Source organism: Equus quagga, chromosome 14 (assembly GCF_021613505.1).
Source record: "Equus quagga isolate Etosha38 chromosome 14, UCLA_HA_Equagga_1.0, whole genome shotgun sequence".
In the NCBI taxonomy this organism is placed as follows: Eukaryota; Metazoa; Chordata; class Mammalia; order Perissodactyla; family Equidae; genus Equus; species Equus quagga.
In genome coordinates this window covers 26,381,190-26,400,517 of record NC_060280.1, presented here as the reverse complement: position 1 = coordinate 26,400,517, position 19,328 = coordinate 26,381,190, and the positions used below count along the sequence as shown (strand labels likewise).

At 38.2% G+C, this 19,328-nt stretch overlaps 1 protein-coding gene and 1 pseudogene across 1 annotated transcript; one reads left to right on the top strand and one right to left on the bottom strand.

Annotated features, from left to right (window-relative positions):
- Positions 1–2,944: 2,944 nt before the first annotated feature.
- Positions 2,945–3,520, bottom strand: LOC124251914 (RNA polymerase II subunit A C-terminal domain phosphatase SSU72-like). The gene has a single exon (XM_046684885.1). The coding sequence runs from the start codon at positions 3,518–3,520 to the stop codon at positions 2,945–2,947; it is 576 nt and encodes a 191-aa protein (XP_046540841.1).
- A 4,524-nt stretch (positions 3,521–8,044) lies between these two features.
- Positions 8,045–17,831, top strand: LOC124225542 (olfactory receptor 52B4-like; annotated as a pseudogene).
- Positions 17,832–19,328: the final 1,497 nt, after the last annotated feature.

The window sequence follows — 19,328 nt, the reverse complement described above, 5'->3', positions numbered from 1 at the left end:
ATAAACTCAGCAGAAAGGCCTCCCCCTTACCCTGTTCTCAATGCACTGATCTGGGCACAGGGAGAAAGACTCTGGTTGGCAAGAGGACACCAGGCTCCGTAGAAGGATAGACAATGAGCTCTGTTAGGCCCCCAGGAGAGCTGCTTAGAAACTGGGGAGTCCAATCATCTTGTTTTGGGCTTGCAGGAAAACCCAGCTGCCCATGGTAGACCTTTATGTGGAAGCTAAGGCAGACTTGGGAGTTATGGGGATACCTGCGGGCGACAACTTGTCCTTCAAGAACACGGGTTCAGTCACACCCATATCCCTGGGGCCAAAGAGCTGCAATGTCTTTCCAGGAGGGCAGGGGTTAGCCTGCTCTGTTCCCTGCTGCACCTCCAGTGCAGAGAACAGTGCCCACCACGTGGTGGGAGCTCGATAAACATTTGCTGAATGAATGCATGTATCCAGGTTGTGGATTTGAGGATCAATACATTAGAGGGAAGAAACAGGCTGTGATGGATATTAACTATCCTGGAGAAGAGTTTTTGGAATTTATCCTAAAGGCGAGAATTGAAGATTTTGAAGCAATACATACTATGATCACATCTTTATTTCAAAACTCAATTTTGACAGCCGTGTGAAAAAAAATACTGAAGGAGGGGAGATGGGAAGTAGAGAGAAAAAGAAACTAACTAATGCATTGATATATAAGGTCAGTTCATAAATTGCATTTATCACTTCTTGCTTAAGAAAAACAGTTCTGAGGTATGATAGGCTTCCTTAAAGGTTGCTATGTGACAGAGTCTATAAAGGTAAAGGCGTCTGTGAAGGAATATTATATTTATAGGCACAAGAGCCTCAATCAGGATTCAGAGTCCGAATACATCTGCTGGACTCAGTCTCCCCCTAATGACACCCGATATTGGTGTATATTTTCCAAGAGGTGATAAGTGCAAAGGGAGGGAGATTGTTAAAGCTTAAGTGTGAGTACCTGGACCATAAGATAAAGAGGAAGAGAAAGGACTAAGGGGCATCTGATCTGCAGCCCAATTCCAAGGAAACAAAGAGAAGTGAAGGTAGAAGATTACTCTTATGGTAGACTTGGTAAGATTTTGGAGCATTAACCTTAATGATGTGGGGCTACAGATGCAGCTTTTGGAAGAAAGGAATCCCCTCCCCTGCACTGTGCTGAACACAGCCTGGCACAGTGCATGTACTATCATTTGTTACCTTGCGACAACGTTGGGAGCAACCTGAGAAGGGCATTGTGGTAGTCATGGAAGTCCCTGTTTTTTGCAGTTACAGTCCCAAGGATCAGTAAAGGAGTAAAGAAGCATGGAGGAGAGCCAATACGGAGATCAGTTATCCAGCCGACCAAAATGGTTAGGGGGTCTAGAAGTTCAGTCTGCAAAACTAGCCCTTGAGAAACCATACAAATCGTGTCTCAGTGCCATCCTTTGATTCAAAGAAAGGATGAAGAATTTATTCTCTGGCTGAGGTTCCCCAGTAGAGTGTTAACTCTCCTAATTCTGGGTGTGCATGGGCACAGCCCCAGAAGGACATCTGTGGCAGTCTCAACAAAAAACCCCCGAAGTGGGAGGTTTGATGCCTCCGAAAAGGATAACCAAGAGGAAATTCATTTTGTGTCATATGGACACGCCTTGATTTGTTCTCACATAATCCGGTTAGGTAAATTTATGAACATTTTAAATACAAGATCTATTGTAGGAAGAACTATTTGTTCAGTTTAGTTGCTAAAGCTTAAAAGAACGTGGCTTAAGAGTTTGAAGATCATCCCCCAAATAGGAAAAAAATACTTCTCATCAAAATTAAATCAGTTCATTTATTTCTTTTCATTTGAGGATGTTTCTCCTTATTCATAATTCCAAGTTCTTAGCAATAATATAAAATTCATTTTCTTACTCGGGTTTTGAAGTCAGCCTTACAAAGTAGATAACAATCAATAAGTAAAGCCATCCATGAGTAAAAATGCAATATACTCCTTTTTCACTAGAAGAAACCTTTATAATTAATATACCTCTCAAAATGAACAAAAGAAAATTGTTTAAAAAAGTGATGGTCTATTCTTCTAATTTCAACACACCACTTTATTGTGTGATTAATGAAATCCAAGGAGCTCCCCAAAATTTATACCAGTGAAGAGTCATCCATGCTTACTTTCCTAGTGACTTCTAATTGTTTCATTCTGTTGTATTTCCAGAGGCAACACCCTCAGATATTGCAAGCAGTACACTTTAAATTAAAGTGTGCAGATGGAATAAAGTTTCCTAATCCACTGACCTTAAAATAGGGAGATCAACCTGAATAATTATCTGGGTGGGTCCAATGCAATTACCAAGGCCTTCTATATGCAGAAGGGAGGCAGAAGAGGAGATTAGAATGATGTAATGTGAGAAAGACTCAATCCGCCATGAGTGACTTTGAAAATGGAGGAAGGGGCCATGAGCCAAGGAATGTGAATGGTTTCTAGAAGATGGAAAAAAGCAAGGAAACTAATACTCCCCAGAGTCTTCAGAAAGAAGCCTGAAAAAATAGTTATGGCTTATACAATGTCCTTTACTTCAATGCATTGTTGAATACCCGTCAGCAAGTCACTCGTGCCACACTCCATTATAAGCTTTGGTTTGCCCATCTGCATAATGCAGTCATGGTGGTAACTTCCTTACAGGACTATGAGAGCACTGAATTACTTCTTCCAAATAACGTACCTAGAACAATGTCGCCCACATTTGAAATGTTTTCAGGACTGTTAGAAGTCCTTGTCCTCATTTCCTATAAAATGCTCTTCATGCTCATAGCTCTTCCTGGTGGACACCTAAAAATCAAACACACAGCATTTAGTGGAAAGGCCTTTAGAGACACTTCTCACAGAAAATACAGGCTAGTCAAAAACTTCACGCACAAATTCTTACTGCTGAGGAGCCAAAACCAGCCCAGCTCTTCAGTAGAAGAAGACCATGTGAAGAAAGCTCTTTCCTCTTTTCTCCTCCACTGCAAGGAGCAGCTTAGCCAGACTGTCTTCCACGTCATCTGCGTGCTGGAGGCGCTGGCAGAGCTCACAGATGAGCAGAGCTCCAAGGGTGGCATCCTCCAGGGTGTCCACATCGATCATGTGCACAGGTTGGAAGGTCTCCTGCTCTCTGGTACACAGATCTTCCACCACTCGGTCATAGATGCTCTCCCCACAGGTAAAGATGACATCGAAGGCCTCAAGGCACTCTTGAAATCTTTCTGGCTGGGGCTTGATTCTCTCATTTCTTCTCAGGATGTGTAAGATTCCATTCCTGATATAGTGTTGTCTGTCTTTTCTGAGGAGGTCGTTGTACATCTCTTTGTATGTGGTTGAGAAATTGTAAACCACAGGAAGATTAGGTGCGTCTCCTGGGAGCCTCACTTGAGATCCAGCTCCGAAAGACCAGACACTGAAGCCTTTTTTCCTGAGGATGCTGTGGGCTTCCATGCTCCTGTTTATGTTACTCATGCATACCACAGCCACCTTGAGTGGGGATGAGGGCATGATGGTGGCCACTTGGGACTTGAGTGAGATATCTGGGCTTTGGTGGCTGCAGGAACTCTGAAGCAAGGGGAATGATCACCTGGCTACAGCTCTTCCAATTAGCAGTGTCAAAGAACAGAAGCCAGGTTTATCTTGAATCACCTTTTCAGGGTGAGAGGATACTTCTGGGATGTCTTGATTGATTGGATTTTTGACAACATACTCCCACCAGAGAACCTAATCTAATCATGAGACCAATCAGGTGATTAAATTATCTGAACCTCTAATTCTCAATAAAAGTGTGCCCTGTGGGAGCACTTTCAAAACTGGAGTTAGTTCTCATGGTTCAGTTTTTATGGGGCTTCTATTTTTAAAAAAATTATTTTACTGAGGTCATATCGGCTAACAACATTGTGTAAATTTCAATGTACATTACTATAGTTCAGTTTCTCTGTAGACTGCATTGTGTTCATCACCAATAGTCTAGTTTTTATTTGTCACCATACATATGTGCCCCTTTATCCCTTTGGCCTTCTAGCCCCTTCCCCTCTGGTAACCACTAATCTGTTTTTATCTGTGTGTTTGTTTATTTGTCTTCCACATATGACTTAAATCATAGGGTATTTGTCTTCCTTTGTCAGACTCATTTCACTTAGCGTAATACCCTCAAGTTCCATCCATGTTGTTGCAAATGGCACGATTTTGTCTTTTTTATGGCTGAGTAGTATTCTACATCTTCCTTATCCATTCATCATTTGATGGGCATGTGGGTTGCTTCCATGTCTTGGCTATTGTGAATAATGCTGCAGTGAACATATGGGTGCATGTATCTTTTTGAATTATTGATTTCATGTTCTTTGGATAAATACCCAAAAGTGGCATAGCTGCATCATATGGTATTTCTAATTTTTTGAGAAAATTCCATACTGTTTTCCGTAGTGGCTGCACTAGTTTGCATTCCCTGCAGCAGTGTATGAGGGTTCCCTTTTCTCCACATCTTCTCCAACACTTGTTATTTCTTGTCTTGTTTATAGCTGTTTTGACAGGTGTAAGGTGATATCTCATTGTAGTTTTGATTTGCATTTCTCTAATGATTAGTGATGTTCAACAACCTTTCATGTGTCTGTTGGCCATCTGTATATCTTCTTTAGAAAAATGTCTGTTCATATCCTCTGCCCACTTTTTGATTGGGTTGTTCATTGTTTTGTTGTTGAGTTGTACAAGTTCTTTATATATTTTGGAAATTAACCCCTTGTTGAATATATGGTTTGCAAATATTTTCTCTCATTGGTGTTTTGTCTTTTCGTTATGCTGATGGTTTTCTTTCCCACTAAGAAGTTTTTAGTCTGACGTAGTCCCATTTCTTTATTTTCTCTTTTGTTTCTCTTTCCTGAGTAGACGTGGTATTTGAAAAGATGCTGCTAAGACCAACGTCAAAGAACATACTGCCTATGTTTTCTTCTAGGAGTTTTATGGTTTCAGGTCTTACATGCAAGTCCATTTTGAGTTAATTTTTGTGCATGATGTAAGATAATGGCCTATGTCCATTCTTTTGCATGTGGCTGTTCAGTTTTCCCAACATTGTTTATTGAAGAGACTTTCCTTCCTTTATTGTATGTTTTTGGCTTCTTTGTCCATAGATGTGTGGTTTTATTTCTGGGTTCTCAATTCTGTATCACTGATCTGTGTGTCTGTTTTTGTGCCAGTACCATGCTGTTTTGATGACTGTAGCTTTGTAGTATATTTTGAATTCAGGAAGTGTGATACCTCCAACTTTGTTCTTTTTTCTCAAGATTGCTTTGGCAGTTCAGGGTCTTTTTTTGTTCCATATAAATTTTAGGATTTTTTGTTCTATTTCTGTGAAGAATGTCACTGGGACTTTGATAGGGATTGCATTGAATCTGTAGATTGCCTTAGGTAATATAGACATTTTAACTATGTTTGTTTTTCCAATCCATGAGCATGGAATATCTTTCCATTTCTTTGTGTCCTCTTTGATTTCTTTCAATAATGTGTCATTGTTTTCAGTGTAGAGATTTTTCACCTCCTTGATTAAATTTATTCCTAGGTATTTATTCTTTTTGTTGTGATTGTCAGTGGGATTGTATTCTTGATTTCTCTTTTTGTTAGTTCATTATTAGTGTATAGGAATGCAACTGATTTTTGTATGCTGATTTTGTACCATGCAACTTTACTGTTTCTGTTAATTATTTCAAATAGTTTTTTTGTTGAATTCTTTAGGGCTTTATATATATAGAATCATGTTATCTGCAAATAGTGAGAATTTCACTTCTTCCTTTCCAATTTGGATCCCATTCATTACATTTTCTTGCCTAATTGCACTGGCTAAAACATCTGGTACTACGTTAAATAAGAGTGGTGAGAGTGGGCATCCTTGTCTTGTTCCTGTTCTCCAAAGAACAGCCTTCAATTTTTCACCATTGATTATGATGTTGGCTGTGGGTTTTTCATATATGCCCTTTATTCTGTTGCAGTACTTTCCTTCTACACCAATTTTATTCAGAGTTTTTGTCATAAATGGATGTTGGATCTTGTCAAATGCTTTCTCTGCATCTATTGAGATGGTCACTGGATTTTTATTTCTCATTTTGTTAATGTGGTGTATCACATTGATTGATTTGTGAATATTGAACTATCTCTGCATCCCTGGAATAAATCTGGCTTGATCTTGGTGTATGATCCTTTTAATGTATTGTTGTATTTTATTAGCTAATACTTTGTTGAGGATTTTTGCATCTATGTTCATCAGTGATTCTGGCCTGTAATTTTCCTTTTTTGTGTTGTCCTTTTCTGGTTTTGGTATCAGGGCAATGTTGGCCTCATAAAATGAGTTAGGAAGCATCCTGTCTTCGTCAAGTTTTGGAAGAAGAAAATTTCTTAAGAAGGAAGGTATTAAATTTTCTTTGAATATTTGGTAGAATTAACCAGAGAAGCCATCTGGCCTGGACTTTTGTTTTTTGGGAGGCTTTTGATTACTGTTTCAATCTCTTTGCTTGTGATTGGTCTATTCAGATTCTCCATTTCTTCTTGATTCAGTCTCGGGGGGATGCATACTTCTAAGAATTTATCCATTTCTTCTAGGTTATCCAATTTGTTGGCAAGTAGCTTTTCATAGTATTCTCTTATAATCCTTTGTATTTCTGTGTTGTCTATTGCAATTTCCCCTCTTGCAGTTCTGATTTTATTTGAGTCTTCTCTCTTTTTTTCTTAGTGAATCTGGCTAAGGGCTTATCAATTTTGTTTATCTTGTCAAAGAAGCAGCTCTTATTTTCATTGATCCTTTCTATTGGTTTTTACGTCTTTTTTTCTGCTCTGATTTTTTATGATTTACTTCCTTCGACTGACTTTGTACTTTGTTTGTTCTTCTTTTTCTAATTCTTTTAAGTATAGTGTAAGATTGTTTATTTGAGATTTTTCTTGTTTTTTAAAGTAGGCCTGTATTGCTGTAAACTTACCTCTTAGTACTGTTTTGCTGCATCCCATAAGTTTTTGTATGTTGTGTTTTCATTTTCATTTTTTTGATTTTTCTTTGGATTTTAGAGGGTTAGATGTTCTCTTTAGACATTTTTTGATTTCTCTTTGCATTTCTTTACTGATCCAGTAGTTGTTCAGTAGCTTGTTGTTTGGTCTCCACATATTTATGACTTTTCTGGTTTTTTGCTTATATTTGATTTCTAGTTTCATAGCACTGTGGTCAGAAAAGATGCTTCATATGACTTCAATCTTCTTAAATTTACTGAGGCTTGCTTTGTTTCCCAACATATGGTCTATCTTTGAGAGTGTTCCATGGGCACTTGAGAAGGATGTGTATTCTGCTGTTTTTGGATGGAATGTCCTCCATATATATCTATAAAGTCCATCTAGTCTAGTATTTCATTTAAGGCCATTGTTTCCTTGTTTACTTTCAGTCTGGATGATTTGTCCTTTGATGTAAGTGGGGTGTTAAAGTCCCCTACTATTATTGTGTTGCTGTCAATTTCTCCCTTTAGGTCTGTTAATAGTTGCCTCATATACTTTGGTGCTCCTGTGTTAGGTTCATATATATTAGTAAGTGTTGTGTCTTCTCGGTGGAATGTTTCTTTTATCATTATATAAGTCCATCTTTGTCTCTTGTTATCTTTTTTGTCTTGACGTCTGTTTTGTCTAATATAAGTATGGCTACACTCACTTTTTTTGGTTATTTGCTGGAGTGTCATCTTCCATCCCTTCACCCTGAGCCTATGTTTGTCTTTGCAGCTGAGAGGGGTCTCCTGGAGGCAGCATATTGTTAGGTCTTGTTTTTTAATCCATCTGGCCACTCTGTGTCTTTTGATTGGTGAATTCAATCCATTTACATTTAGAGTGATTATTGATATATGAAGACTTAATACTGCCATTTTATCTTGTTTTCTAGTTGTTCTAAATTTGTATTGTTTCATTTTCCTTGTACTTATGTTTTCCATTTCAGTTTCATGGTTTTCTGTGATGCTTTACTGTTTTCTCTTTATTTATGGTTTGTGACTGATTTTTTGTTTTGTGGTTACCATGAGGTTTGTATAAAAGATCTCATACATGAGGTAGACCTTTTGCTGTTAGCCTCTTATCTCCACTAACCTATGCAGGTTCCATCCTTTTCCTCTCCCCCCTCTATATTTTTGTTGCCCCAAATTATTCTTTTTAGTGTTGTGAGTTTGTGACCAAATTGAAGTGGTTGTAGTCATTTTTGTGGCTTCTTTCCCTTTATTCTTTATGTTATAATTAAGTATTTACTAACCTAGTCTGATATAGAGCTGCAATTTTCTGGTTCTGTCTATTTATGTCCTTGCTCAAAGCTTTGTTATCCTTTGCCTTTTTGTTTCAGGTAGGAGGGCTCCTTTCACCATTCCTTGTAAAGCAGGTCTAGTGGTGATGATCTCCCTCAGCTTTTGTTTGTCTGGGACAGCTTTTATTTCTCTGTCATGCCAGAAGGATAATTTTTGCTGGTCAGAGTATTCTTGGCTGCTTCCAGCGTCACCTGGGTCTCAGGTTCCCCCACTGGTTCTCTGCAGGCTCTCCACTGGCTTGAGTGCTACTGCCCCATGCACCACCTGTGCTGCTGCTCTTGGGTTGTCTGGAGGTGCTGGCCTCACTGCTGCCAGGGGTTCTGAGTTCACAGGTGTTGCTGTTGCTACTGGGAGCCTGAGGACTTGTATGCAGCTCCTACTGCTGGTGGAGCTGGTGTCACAGATGCCACCACTGGGAATTGGGTCACTGATTCTGCTGTGGTTCCTGAAGCTTTTGGTCACAGGTTCCACCTGCCGCCATCCAGGGTCAGGGTACAGGAGCCAAACAGGGAACAATTGTTGCTGCTGCTTGCTCCTGCAGCCTCTGGTCTCTGGTGCGAGCCACTGTGTTATGAAAAATCAGGTCAGGGTTCCCCACCCCTGCTATGAAAATCTGAGTTTTGTAAACTGTCTCCAGTGTTGGAAAGACCCGGCCACTGCTGGGGGATGTGGGGTGGCTCATGCTGGATCCTCTGGGATATGGGCATGGAGCAAGCCACATCTATTTTTTCTGCTCCTGCCACATCACTCACAGTTGCGTGAGCTGCAGTTCCTGGTGCCTCTGCTTCTGAAGTGACCACTCACTGGTGTGTGTGCCTTATCCTGGATCAGGCTGCTGGGGGAGGGGGAGAGGACTGCTCCCCTAGTTCTGTTGCCTCATGAAGGTCCAGTCCTCCCACCTTCAGATGTAAAATGCATGGATCTCTTATGCAACCTGTGTGCTGTGTAGGGAATCCTCTGTTGGTCCATGGATGTCTGATTGGTTGTAACTTATAGGGGAGAGACAAAAGGAATAACTCACTCTGCCATGATGCTGACATCACCCCTTTTTTTCTTGTCGAATTTTTTTGATAGCTACACATTGCCACGGGCACTATGATTTTCTGTTTCCATCTATGGAAGTAAAGTCATCATTTTTCTTGAAAAAATGATTTATGGAGAAATTTCTCAAAATCGAAATTTATTATTTAAATTTTAATTTAATTCACAATGGTATCCTAATTTAACAAATTTCCATTTAATTATTTTCAGTCTAGTGTGCAAACATAAACAATTCTGGTACTTATAATGTGTATTTTATTAACATTTGTATGTATTCAATCTGTCCAGGAAACAATCAAACGTAAATTTAAAAAAGTTCAAGATCCTAGCTTACATGAAAAAAGAACATAGAACACAGAAAAAGATTTATGGATAATTGTATTTGTGACAACTTCATTAACAGTGGGCAATGATTTGAAGATAAATGTGTACTATTTAACACTTTTCTTTTTCATTTAATGCTCTATAAGTGTCCATAGAAATCTTCCTCATTATTTTACACTTGTATACTATGCTATTACGTATATATGCCACAGTTTATTCAAATAGTCTCTCATGTATGGGCTTTTAGGTTGTTTCCAATATTTTGCAATTATACTACCTTACATTGAAGAAACTGGTATATACATATCTTTGCACTTTGAGATGTTTAATGTCAAGTTTAGTTTATAGAAGTAAAATTACTTTGGTGAAGGATAAATACATTTTTGGTTTTGTTAGATGTTGAAAGAGTCTCTCTATAGAGGTCTTACCATTTTTTTATTACTTCAAACAATAGATGAGAATGACTTTTTCCTCACAATCTTACCAGCAGAATATGCTGTCAATATTTTGAAAATTTGTCATTCTGAGTTTGTCAAATGTAGTTCACTATCCGCAAAAATGGCTAACAATAATTCTTCCCTCTGTTGAACACATGTCTTTTCCCACATCATGAGATGCAGTCCTTTAACAATCCTCTTGAGTCTTGGATGGTCTTATGACTTTCTTTGACTAACAGAATAAGGTTAAAGTGATGTGTGAATTTCGGGGCATATGCTTTAAGAGGACTTGCAGCTCTCATTTTTGCCCTTTTGGAGACCAGCAGCCATTTAAAGAAGTTTAAGCTGGACAAATGAATGATAAGAGAGCATTTGGGGAGAGATCATTTTGAGGAAAATAAAGACATAACATCTAGTCATATGTTTTATGTTTATTTTGCATAATTTTTTGTGAATTGCCTTTTACCCACTTTTTTTTTTAAAGATTGGCACCTGGGCTAACATCTGTTGCCAATCTTTTTTTCCCTTTTCTTATTCTTCTTCTCCTCAAAACCCCCCAGTACATAGTTGTATATTCTAGTCGTGAGTGCCTCTGGTTGTGCTATGTGGGACGCCGCCTCAGCATGGCCTGATAAGCAGTGCCATGTTCATGCCCAGGATCCAAACCGGTGAAACCCTGGGCTGCCAAAGCGGAGTGCATGAACTTAATGACTCTGCCACAGGGCTGGTCCCTGCCCATTTTTCAATCAGATTTTCAGTTGTTGTTTTCTTATTTTTAAAAACAGCTTTGTGGAGATATAATTAACATAGCATACAATTCACCTATTTAAAATGTACAATTCAATAATTTCTACATATTCACAGACATGTGCAGTCATCACCATAATCAACTTTGGCACATTTTCCTTACCGTAAAAATAAACCTCATTCCTTTCAGCTATATATAACCCCCTATGCATCTATCAATCCTAGCCCTAAGAAATGACTAGTCTACTTTCTATCACTATAGATTTGCCTGGTCTGGCCATGTCATATAAATGGGATCATATAATAGAGAAAAATGAGTGAAACCAAAAGCTGGTTATTTGAGAAATCAATAAAATCAATAAAGTTTTACTTCATGTTTTCTCACTCTTTGCCCTATTGACTTCTGAGCTGGATAATTGTTTGAGGGGCTTCCTTGAATATTGTAAGATATTTAGTAGCATCTTTCACTTCTACTGACTAGACGGCAGTAGTATCCCTTGCACCCTGCCCAGTTAGGACAATCAAAAATGTCTCTAGACATTGCCAAATGTCCCCCAAAAGGCACAAAGCATCCCTGTTTGAGATTCAATCTAGCCAGACATATTAGGGAAAGTAGACAGAAGACACAAATAGGCAATACCAGGAGTGAGAGAGGTGACATCACGGCAGATTCTAGAGATATTTAAAAAAGGATAACAAGGGGTTTTTATGAACAACTTTATGACAATAAATTTGACAACTTAGATGAAATGGACAAATTCCTTGAAAAACACAAATTACTAAAACTCAAGAAGAAATGGATATTCTGCATAGCCCCATATTTATTAAGTAAATTGAACTTTTACTTAAAATGTTACCTACAAGGAAGACTCCAGGCACAGATCCATTAACTGCTGCATCCCACCAAACATTTATGGGAGAAATAATGCCAATTTTATACAAACTCTTCCAGAGAATTGAAGAAGAGGGACTAATTCTCACTTCGTTCTACGAAACCAGCCTAACTCTGATACCAAAATGAGACAGACATATTGCATGAAAAGAAAACCATGGATCGATAACTTTCATGAACATAGATGCAAAAATTCTAAACATAATATTAGAAAATCAAATTTAACTGATATAAAAATGTTCATGAGCAAGTGGAGTTTAACCCAGGAATTCAGGTTTTTTTTAACATTTGATAATCAATCAGTGTAACTCACCATTTTGACAAAATAAAGAAAAATCATATGAAGCTCTCAGTTGGCACAGAAAAAGCATTTGACAAAGATCTAGCATTGATTCATGTTAAAAACTCTTAGCAGACTAGAAATGGAGGGAACTTTTCCAGCCTGACTAAAGACATCTAATAAAAATTATAATTAGCATCATAATAAATGGCTTAAGGTCGAATACTTTTTTCCTTGAGATGAAGAACAAGATAAGCATGGATACCCTCACTGCTTTTTAACATTTCACTGAAAGTTCTAGCCAGAGCAATAAAGCAAGAAACAACTAAAAGGCATCCATACTGGAAAAGAAGAACTATAATTATCTTTATTTGTCAAAGATATGATAATCTATTAGAAAATTATAGACAGTAGAAATCTAGTAGAAAATTTGATAGAACTTAGGAGAAAAAATATTAGAACTAAGAATTAAATTTAGTGAGGCTGCAGGATACAAGATCAATACATATACGAAAAACAACTGTAGTTTTTGGTATTAGAAAAAGATCAGAAATTGAAATTAAACAATACATTTACACAAAAATTTGCACAAACTTTTTAAATACTTAGAGATAAATCTGACAAAATTTGTCTGAAAAACAGAAAACACAAAATACCAATATCAAGAATGAGACTTATACAAAGAAAACTGTAAAACGTTGCTGAGATAACTAAAGAAAATGTAAGTAAATGGAGTGACGTTATGTTCATAGGTGGCAAGACTCAAGATTGTTGGGATCTCATTTCTCCCCCAAATGATCTATAGATTCAATGCAATATCAATCAACCTATAAGACTTTTCTTAAAAATGAAAAGCTGATTCAAAAATTTGTATGGAAGAACAAAGTACCCATAACAGCCAAAACAACTTTGAAAAAGAAGAATAAATTTAGAAGACTAACACTACCTGATTAAAGACGTTATTAAGCTACAATAATCAAGACAGTGTGTCATTGGGTTAAAAAAGATAAATAAGTCAACAGAAGAGAATAGAGTTCACATTTATATGGAAAAATGGTTTTTTGTCAAGTTTCAAAGGCAATTTAGTAGATAAATTTCAACACATTTACTAGAGCAATACACAGGCAAAAAAAAAGACTTCATCAAAATTAAAATGTTTACTGCTTAAGGTATATTGTTAAGAGAATAAAAAGATGGGCCCTGGACTGGGGAAAACATTTGCAAGGTATATTATTGATAAAGGAGTTATATTCAGGAAACATAAAGAACTCTCAAAACTTAATAAAAAAAAAACCAACCCAATTAAAAGAAAAATTGGACTTTCAGTTCCAGACAAGATGGAGTAAATTCATTTCTCCCTATTCCTCTTACCAAGTACAGCTGAAAAACCCTGGATATAATGTACAGAGAAATATTTTCTAAGAATAGATGCCAATTAAATAAATGGATGCCTGTTTTAAGTAATGGAGAGTGTTTATTAAAGTAGGTGTAATACTTCTTGAAAAAGGCACAGGGATTTCTCGGGAGGGAATATGAGGTTAGGAGTGACAGCCTTAGAGTATGGAAAACCACAAATATGCACACATAAAATTTGAAGATAGAGATCAAATAACTGGGGAGCTGTCAGAGGACAAGGTGTCAAGACAAAAAGGTAGTAGGAAGTAGGCTTAATGACTTGGCCCATGTGGGACTGTGGGCAAGTTGGTAGAGTCCAAACCCAAGGGCAATGGGGCCATGGAATATAAGTGACCTCCTGAGAACTCATGAAAATAATCACTTCTGTAGTCTAATCTTCAACTCTCTAAGTTTCCAGCAGTCACTGATTCCATTTCTGCTTCAAAAGACTTGGTCTGAAGTTGAGGACTGATTTTATCATATGTGAGGTAAGATTCTAGGAGTAGGGGAGAGTAGAGCTAGATATTAGAATTCCTCACAGGCTCAAGGTAATGGACCTAATTTGGAACGTTGGAATATCAGTATCTTTGATTGGAGTCTTGTGAACAGACTGTAGAGGAGACTAATGGCTAACATTTGGGATGATAGGGCGGAAATAGATGGTAGGTTCTCAGAGGACGTTTTAAATCTCATTTGGATTTAGGAAGCTGAGTACTCAAAGGAAAGCCTTGTTTTGGCCATTGATCTTAAATTTGCTCTTTCACTGGCCTTCCTTCCCTCTCACCCTCCTGTTTGCCTTTCCTTCTGTGCTATGCTGTAGGCACACATTGATGAAATGACATGGCCCATCTATCCAAGAATTCACAGCTTGTTAGAGATGCTTGATAGATAAGATAGATAGATTAATGAGATATGTTTTTTATATTTAGAAAATTGTCACTTAGGGGAGATGGATCAGGTAGGCAAAACACTGCTACACTTGGCAGGGTCTAAGTAGTTCCATGTGAGAGGGATAAGGAAAGTGCTCAGGAGCACAAAGCAGGGAGATGTCTGGGGCAGGTTTAGAAAACTTCTTTAGGAAGGAGGCATGCAGTAGATTCTTTCAGGCAAAATAGAATTCAATGAGCAGTTGTTCTAGGCAAGTGTTTCCAAAGGCCATTCCCCAACTCCTCGACTTTACCCTATGGATCCAACCAAAACAAGTCTCCATGGCTGTTCCTTTTCTCAAAGCCTCCATCGGCTTCTGAAGGCTGTTTTCCATCCAAATTGTGATCGTGTTTGATCTCTGGCTGTATTCTTCTTGCCTTCACCTGTTCTTTTGTCATTAGGTCTATGGCACACACACGGTGCCCTCATTCTTTTTGGTGCCAATTTTCCATTTCCTCTAGGAATATGACATTCCTTGGAAAAGTGTATTTTCTTCAGCATCTGTGTGACCATGAAATAAAAAGGAAGCAATTGTCCATTGCAGGAAACATCTCCATCAGACCGTCTATGCCTGCTCCAATGCCAGCTTTCCTAGACATTCTTCTCAAGAGAGAGGAGGCAGTTCAGTTGAGCCAGTCTGTGTTCTCTAAGGAAGTAATCTGGTGCCTAAAGAGAAGAAGGATATTTTGGCTCCAGAAATTAAAATGGAGAAAGAGAGAGGGAGGGAGAAAGAGGGAGAGAGCGAGAAGGGACCTTATAGTTATGAGCTGCAAATCTATTTTAGGTGAAGAGCTAGGTACTTTACTAAGATAACTTGTTTTTAATTTTGTTTTTGTGAATATTATACATATAAATAGTTAAAAAACGCTCAAAAGTCCTACCAGGCTTACAATAAAAATAAAGGTTCCCTGCTCCATCCCACCTCTGATTCTGGCTCCTCCGAAACAACCACTTTAACACTGATAGCTGTTTTTTGGTATTTAACTTGATATAGATAATCAGCATGTTTACATTGTTATTTCTTGATTTATATATATTCTATATCATTATTTTATATGTCACTCAGTGACTTTCTTGTATGGAAGGTGGGCATTTAGCTCTCCTACAAGTAAATCTACCCCACTCCCACATTCAGACACACACAACCTTCTCTTTTCTTGATTGGCTTAATACATAGAGTCATATCATGATTTTAAGATGCATATTTATGTTTATATTACTATGATTACAATAACTGAGTTATACAGTGACATATGATCACATTTCTTTTTTTGTTCAAATTTTTCTCTTCCCTGAAGTAATTGTCTATTTTTTTTGTTTGCTTAGTTATGTGCCTTACTTTCCACCAGAAATATAAATTACATCTTAAAACAAGCGTTTCCTTTTTTCCTTTGAGAATTTCCTTTAGGTGTCCTCTATGTCCTTGATCCAGTCTAGACTCAGGATACACTAGGATTCTTCACCTCGTCACCCTTCACTGTCGTTGAAGGAATTCCCTCCCTCCCTCCCATCTGTACTCTCTCCTGTATTGCATCACTTTGTTTTAGCTGCTTTGTTGGGGTCTATGTCTCTCTATTTTTGGGTCATTTCCTCATTTTTGTGGTGCTTATCTTCCAGTAGTTTCCTGTGAAAGGGTTAATGGAAGGTAAATCTTTTGAGGTCTCTGAAGGTCTTATGTAGCTTTTTCCACTCTTAGAAATTTTTGACTTATTTTGCTGTAAAATTCTGGACTGAAGTAATTCGACAGGAAGTCTCTCCTTAAACAAATCCCATGCCTACACATGGAACCTCTGGTCACTTTTTAGTGCCTCCTTCATCAGCTGGAATGAATTGGAAGATCTGGATATAGGGTTATGTGAGCCAGCATTACTAGACAAAGGTAGAAGTTCACTGGGGTTTCATTTTGTTCAATATGTAGCCTTTCATTTAATCCCTTGCTTTTAGTATAGTCCCCTTGCCCCAGCCATTCCTAGAGTCTCCAGAATTTTCTAGGCTTAACCTCACCGGAGAGTAATCCTCCAGTATTCTTCTGGATAAGGAAAGTGGCGCCTGGATAGACAGTTTGGGAAAGAGGATGCAGGAATCTAACTGCTCTTTATACGGATTTTCAACCAATAATCCTTTTCTAAAAATCCCATCCTTATCCTTATTTAGAGAAGTAACTTATACCTCTAATTCTTGAGACTATCTGGATTCTGCAATGAATATCACCTTGATTCTTGTTTTCAATTAGAAGCTTTTAGTTTTATTCCATCTGCTTCGTCAAAAGTCCTCCATCTGCTTTTAAGCTTTCAAGATGTTGCCATTTCTTCTCTGCTATAATCTCCTCTTCTGCTTTCTGTTTATAATATTTTTGTTATTTTACTGACATTTTAGCAGGGTATTAGGAGGAAACAGTGGTAAATACAGGCATTTAATTCGATATATTTAATCACAAAACTCAAGGAAACACTTATATATAATCTGTATTTCTCTTTGTCTCTATTAGGTGAAATTAAAGTCCACGTCAGCCTGCCTCAGGAGTGGCTAGCTTCAACCACACTGGTGTTAACCACCTAGTCTTCTATCTGCTGGGCATTCCAGGCCAAGGAGACCTACACATGTGGATTTCCATCCCCATCTTCATGTCCTATGTCTTTACCCTGCTTGGAAATAGTCTGCTCATCTTCATTATCCTTATCAAAAGCAGCCTCCATGAACCTATGTATCTTTTCCTCTGTATGCTGGCAGGAGTTGACATTGTCTTTGTCACAACCACAGAACCTAAGGCATTGGCCATTTTCTGGTGCAATGATAGGGAAATCTCTCTTAATAGCTGCATTGCCCAGCTCTACTTTCAGCACTCCTCCTTCATTTCAGAGTCAGGCATCTTGCTGGTTATGGCATTTGACCGCTACATTGCAATATGTTACCCATTGAGGTACACCATGATACTCACCACTCTCTGACAGGAAAAATTGGAGTGGCTGTTTTCTTAAGAGCACATTGTGCAATTTTTCCCATGATATTTCTTCTGAAGAGGCTGACTTTCTGCAGAAATAACATCCTTCCACATACATTCTGTGAACACATTGGCTTGGCCAAATATGCCTGTGATGACATCCAAGTAAACCTCTGGTATGGGTTTTTTGTCTTGATGTCAACAGTGATGCTAGATATTTTCCTCATTTTTGTTTCCTATGTTCTGATTCTCCATGCTGTCTTCCATATCCCCTCCAAAGATGCCCGCCACAAAGCTCTCAACACATGTGGCTCCCATGTCTGTGTCATCATCCTCTTTTATGGGCCTGGGATCTTCTCAGTTCTTACTCAGCAGTTTGGACACCACATCCCACCACACGTCCATATCCTGCTGGCCAATGTCAGCATGCTTGCTCCACCTGTGCTGAATCCCATCATTTATGGGGTCAAGACAAAACAGATACGGGACCAAGTGGTTTACATGCTGTTTCCAAAGCAGAAATGACTTTGGGGATGGCAGAGACTGGTTTCTCAGAAATTTTGGTCCTCCATGAGACGTGCTTTGTCAGCAGTGAACAAGAGAAGTAGAACCGAGGCACTAGGAAAATGGCTCATTGAGTATGGACCTCTGGAGCAACTTACCTGAGGCTTTGAGGCTTGCCTCTCTAATCCATCTGAAAGCAGTGCCTGTGGGTTGATGGAGATACTTACAGCTTATTATTTGGGGAATGACAGGTTGCTGTCTAGTAGCCATGTCTACTCTGTAATATTCAACTCAACTTTGGGAATAGTCAATGTAATATTAAGTCTTGTTTGGATAAATACTAAGTTTTCTGTTTTGAACTATGTCAAGCCCTTAGACATTTCACCACAACCCTGGACACCCATGTAAAACCTGTATTCCTTCACTTCCTTTCTCAAAGTGTGACGGGCAGAATGATGGGCACCATTAAGGGAGCTAACTCCTAACTTTTGACTTTTTGGGAGTTGTTTCTCAAAGATCATCCCCCTCCACATGGTACAGAAAAAATTCAGACTTCCTTTCTAGTAGTGATTTCCACACCACTTTCATGAAATCTGTGCTTCAGTCTCAAGGAACTGTATATCTCTAATTTCTCCATGTTCAGTCATGTTTTTAAGTGTCTTGGTACGTTTTTCCTAAGTGATCCATTTGCCTGCAATGACCTCTGAAATGAATTTCCATCATTCATCTTTCAAGGCCTAGCTTGGTGTCCCCTGCTCAGTGAGGTCATTGTAACCATCTCATCTTAAGATTAGGTACTTCTTCCTCTACAAGATTATACCATATTGATGCTGCTTCTTTTGAAGACATTTACTTTTTAAAATATAAGTATTCCATAGAGCAATGATAAGAAGAAAATTAAAGTTGCATACAATCCCGCCACGTAGAGAAATTTACTGTTATCATTTTGGTGTATAATCTTCCAGATTTTATGCATAACTATAACTCTAACAACTATAACAATACACACATTCGCAGCTTATGCATGCTTCTGTATTCAATATTATCACATAGACTCATAATGTGTCCATTTTTACATGACAAAACATTTAGAATTCTATAATATTTTTATTGGCTATATATTATATCATTTAATTGTTTATCAATGAAGCATGCATTAAAAAATTCTTTTTACACTAGTTGAGGTAGTGTTTATCCTTTTATTTACTTATTATTATTTTTTTTTTGAGGAAGATTAGCCCTGAGCTAACATCTGCTGCCAATCCTCCTCTTTTTTTACTGAGGAAGACTGACCCTGAGCTAACATCTGTACCCGTCTTCCTCTGCCTTATATGTGGGACGCCTACCACAGCATGGTGTGCCAAGGGGTGCCATGTCCGCGCCTGTGATCTGAACCGGCAAACCGCAGGCCGCTGAAGCAGAACATGCAAATTTAACCACTGCACCACTAGGCAGGCTCCCTTTTATTTTTTAATACTTATGTTTTCCTAGTCATTAACAATATAAATGCTATGCTAG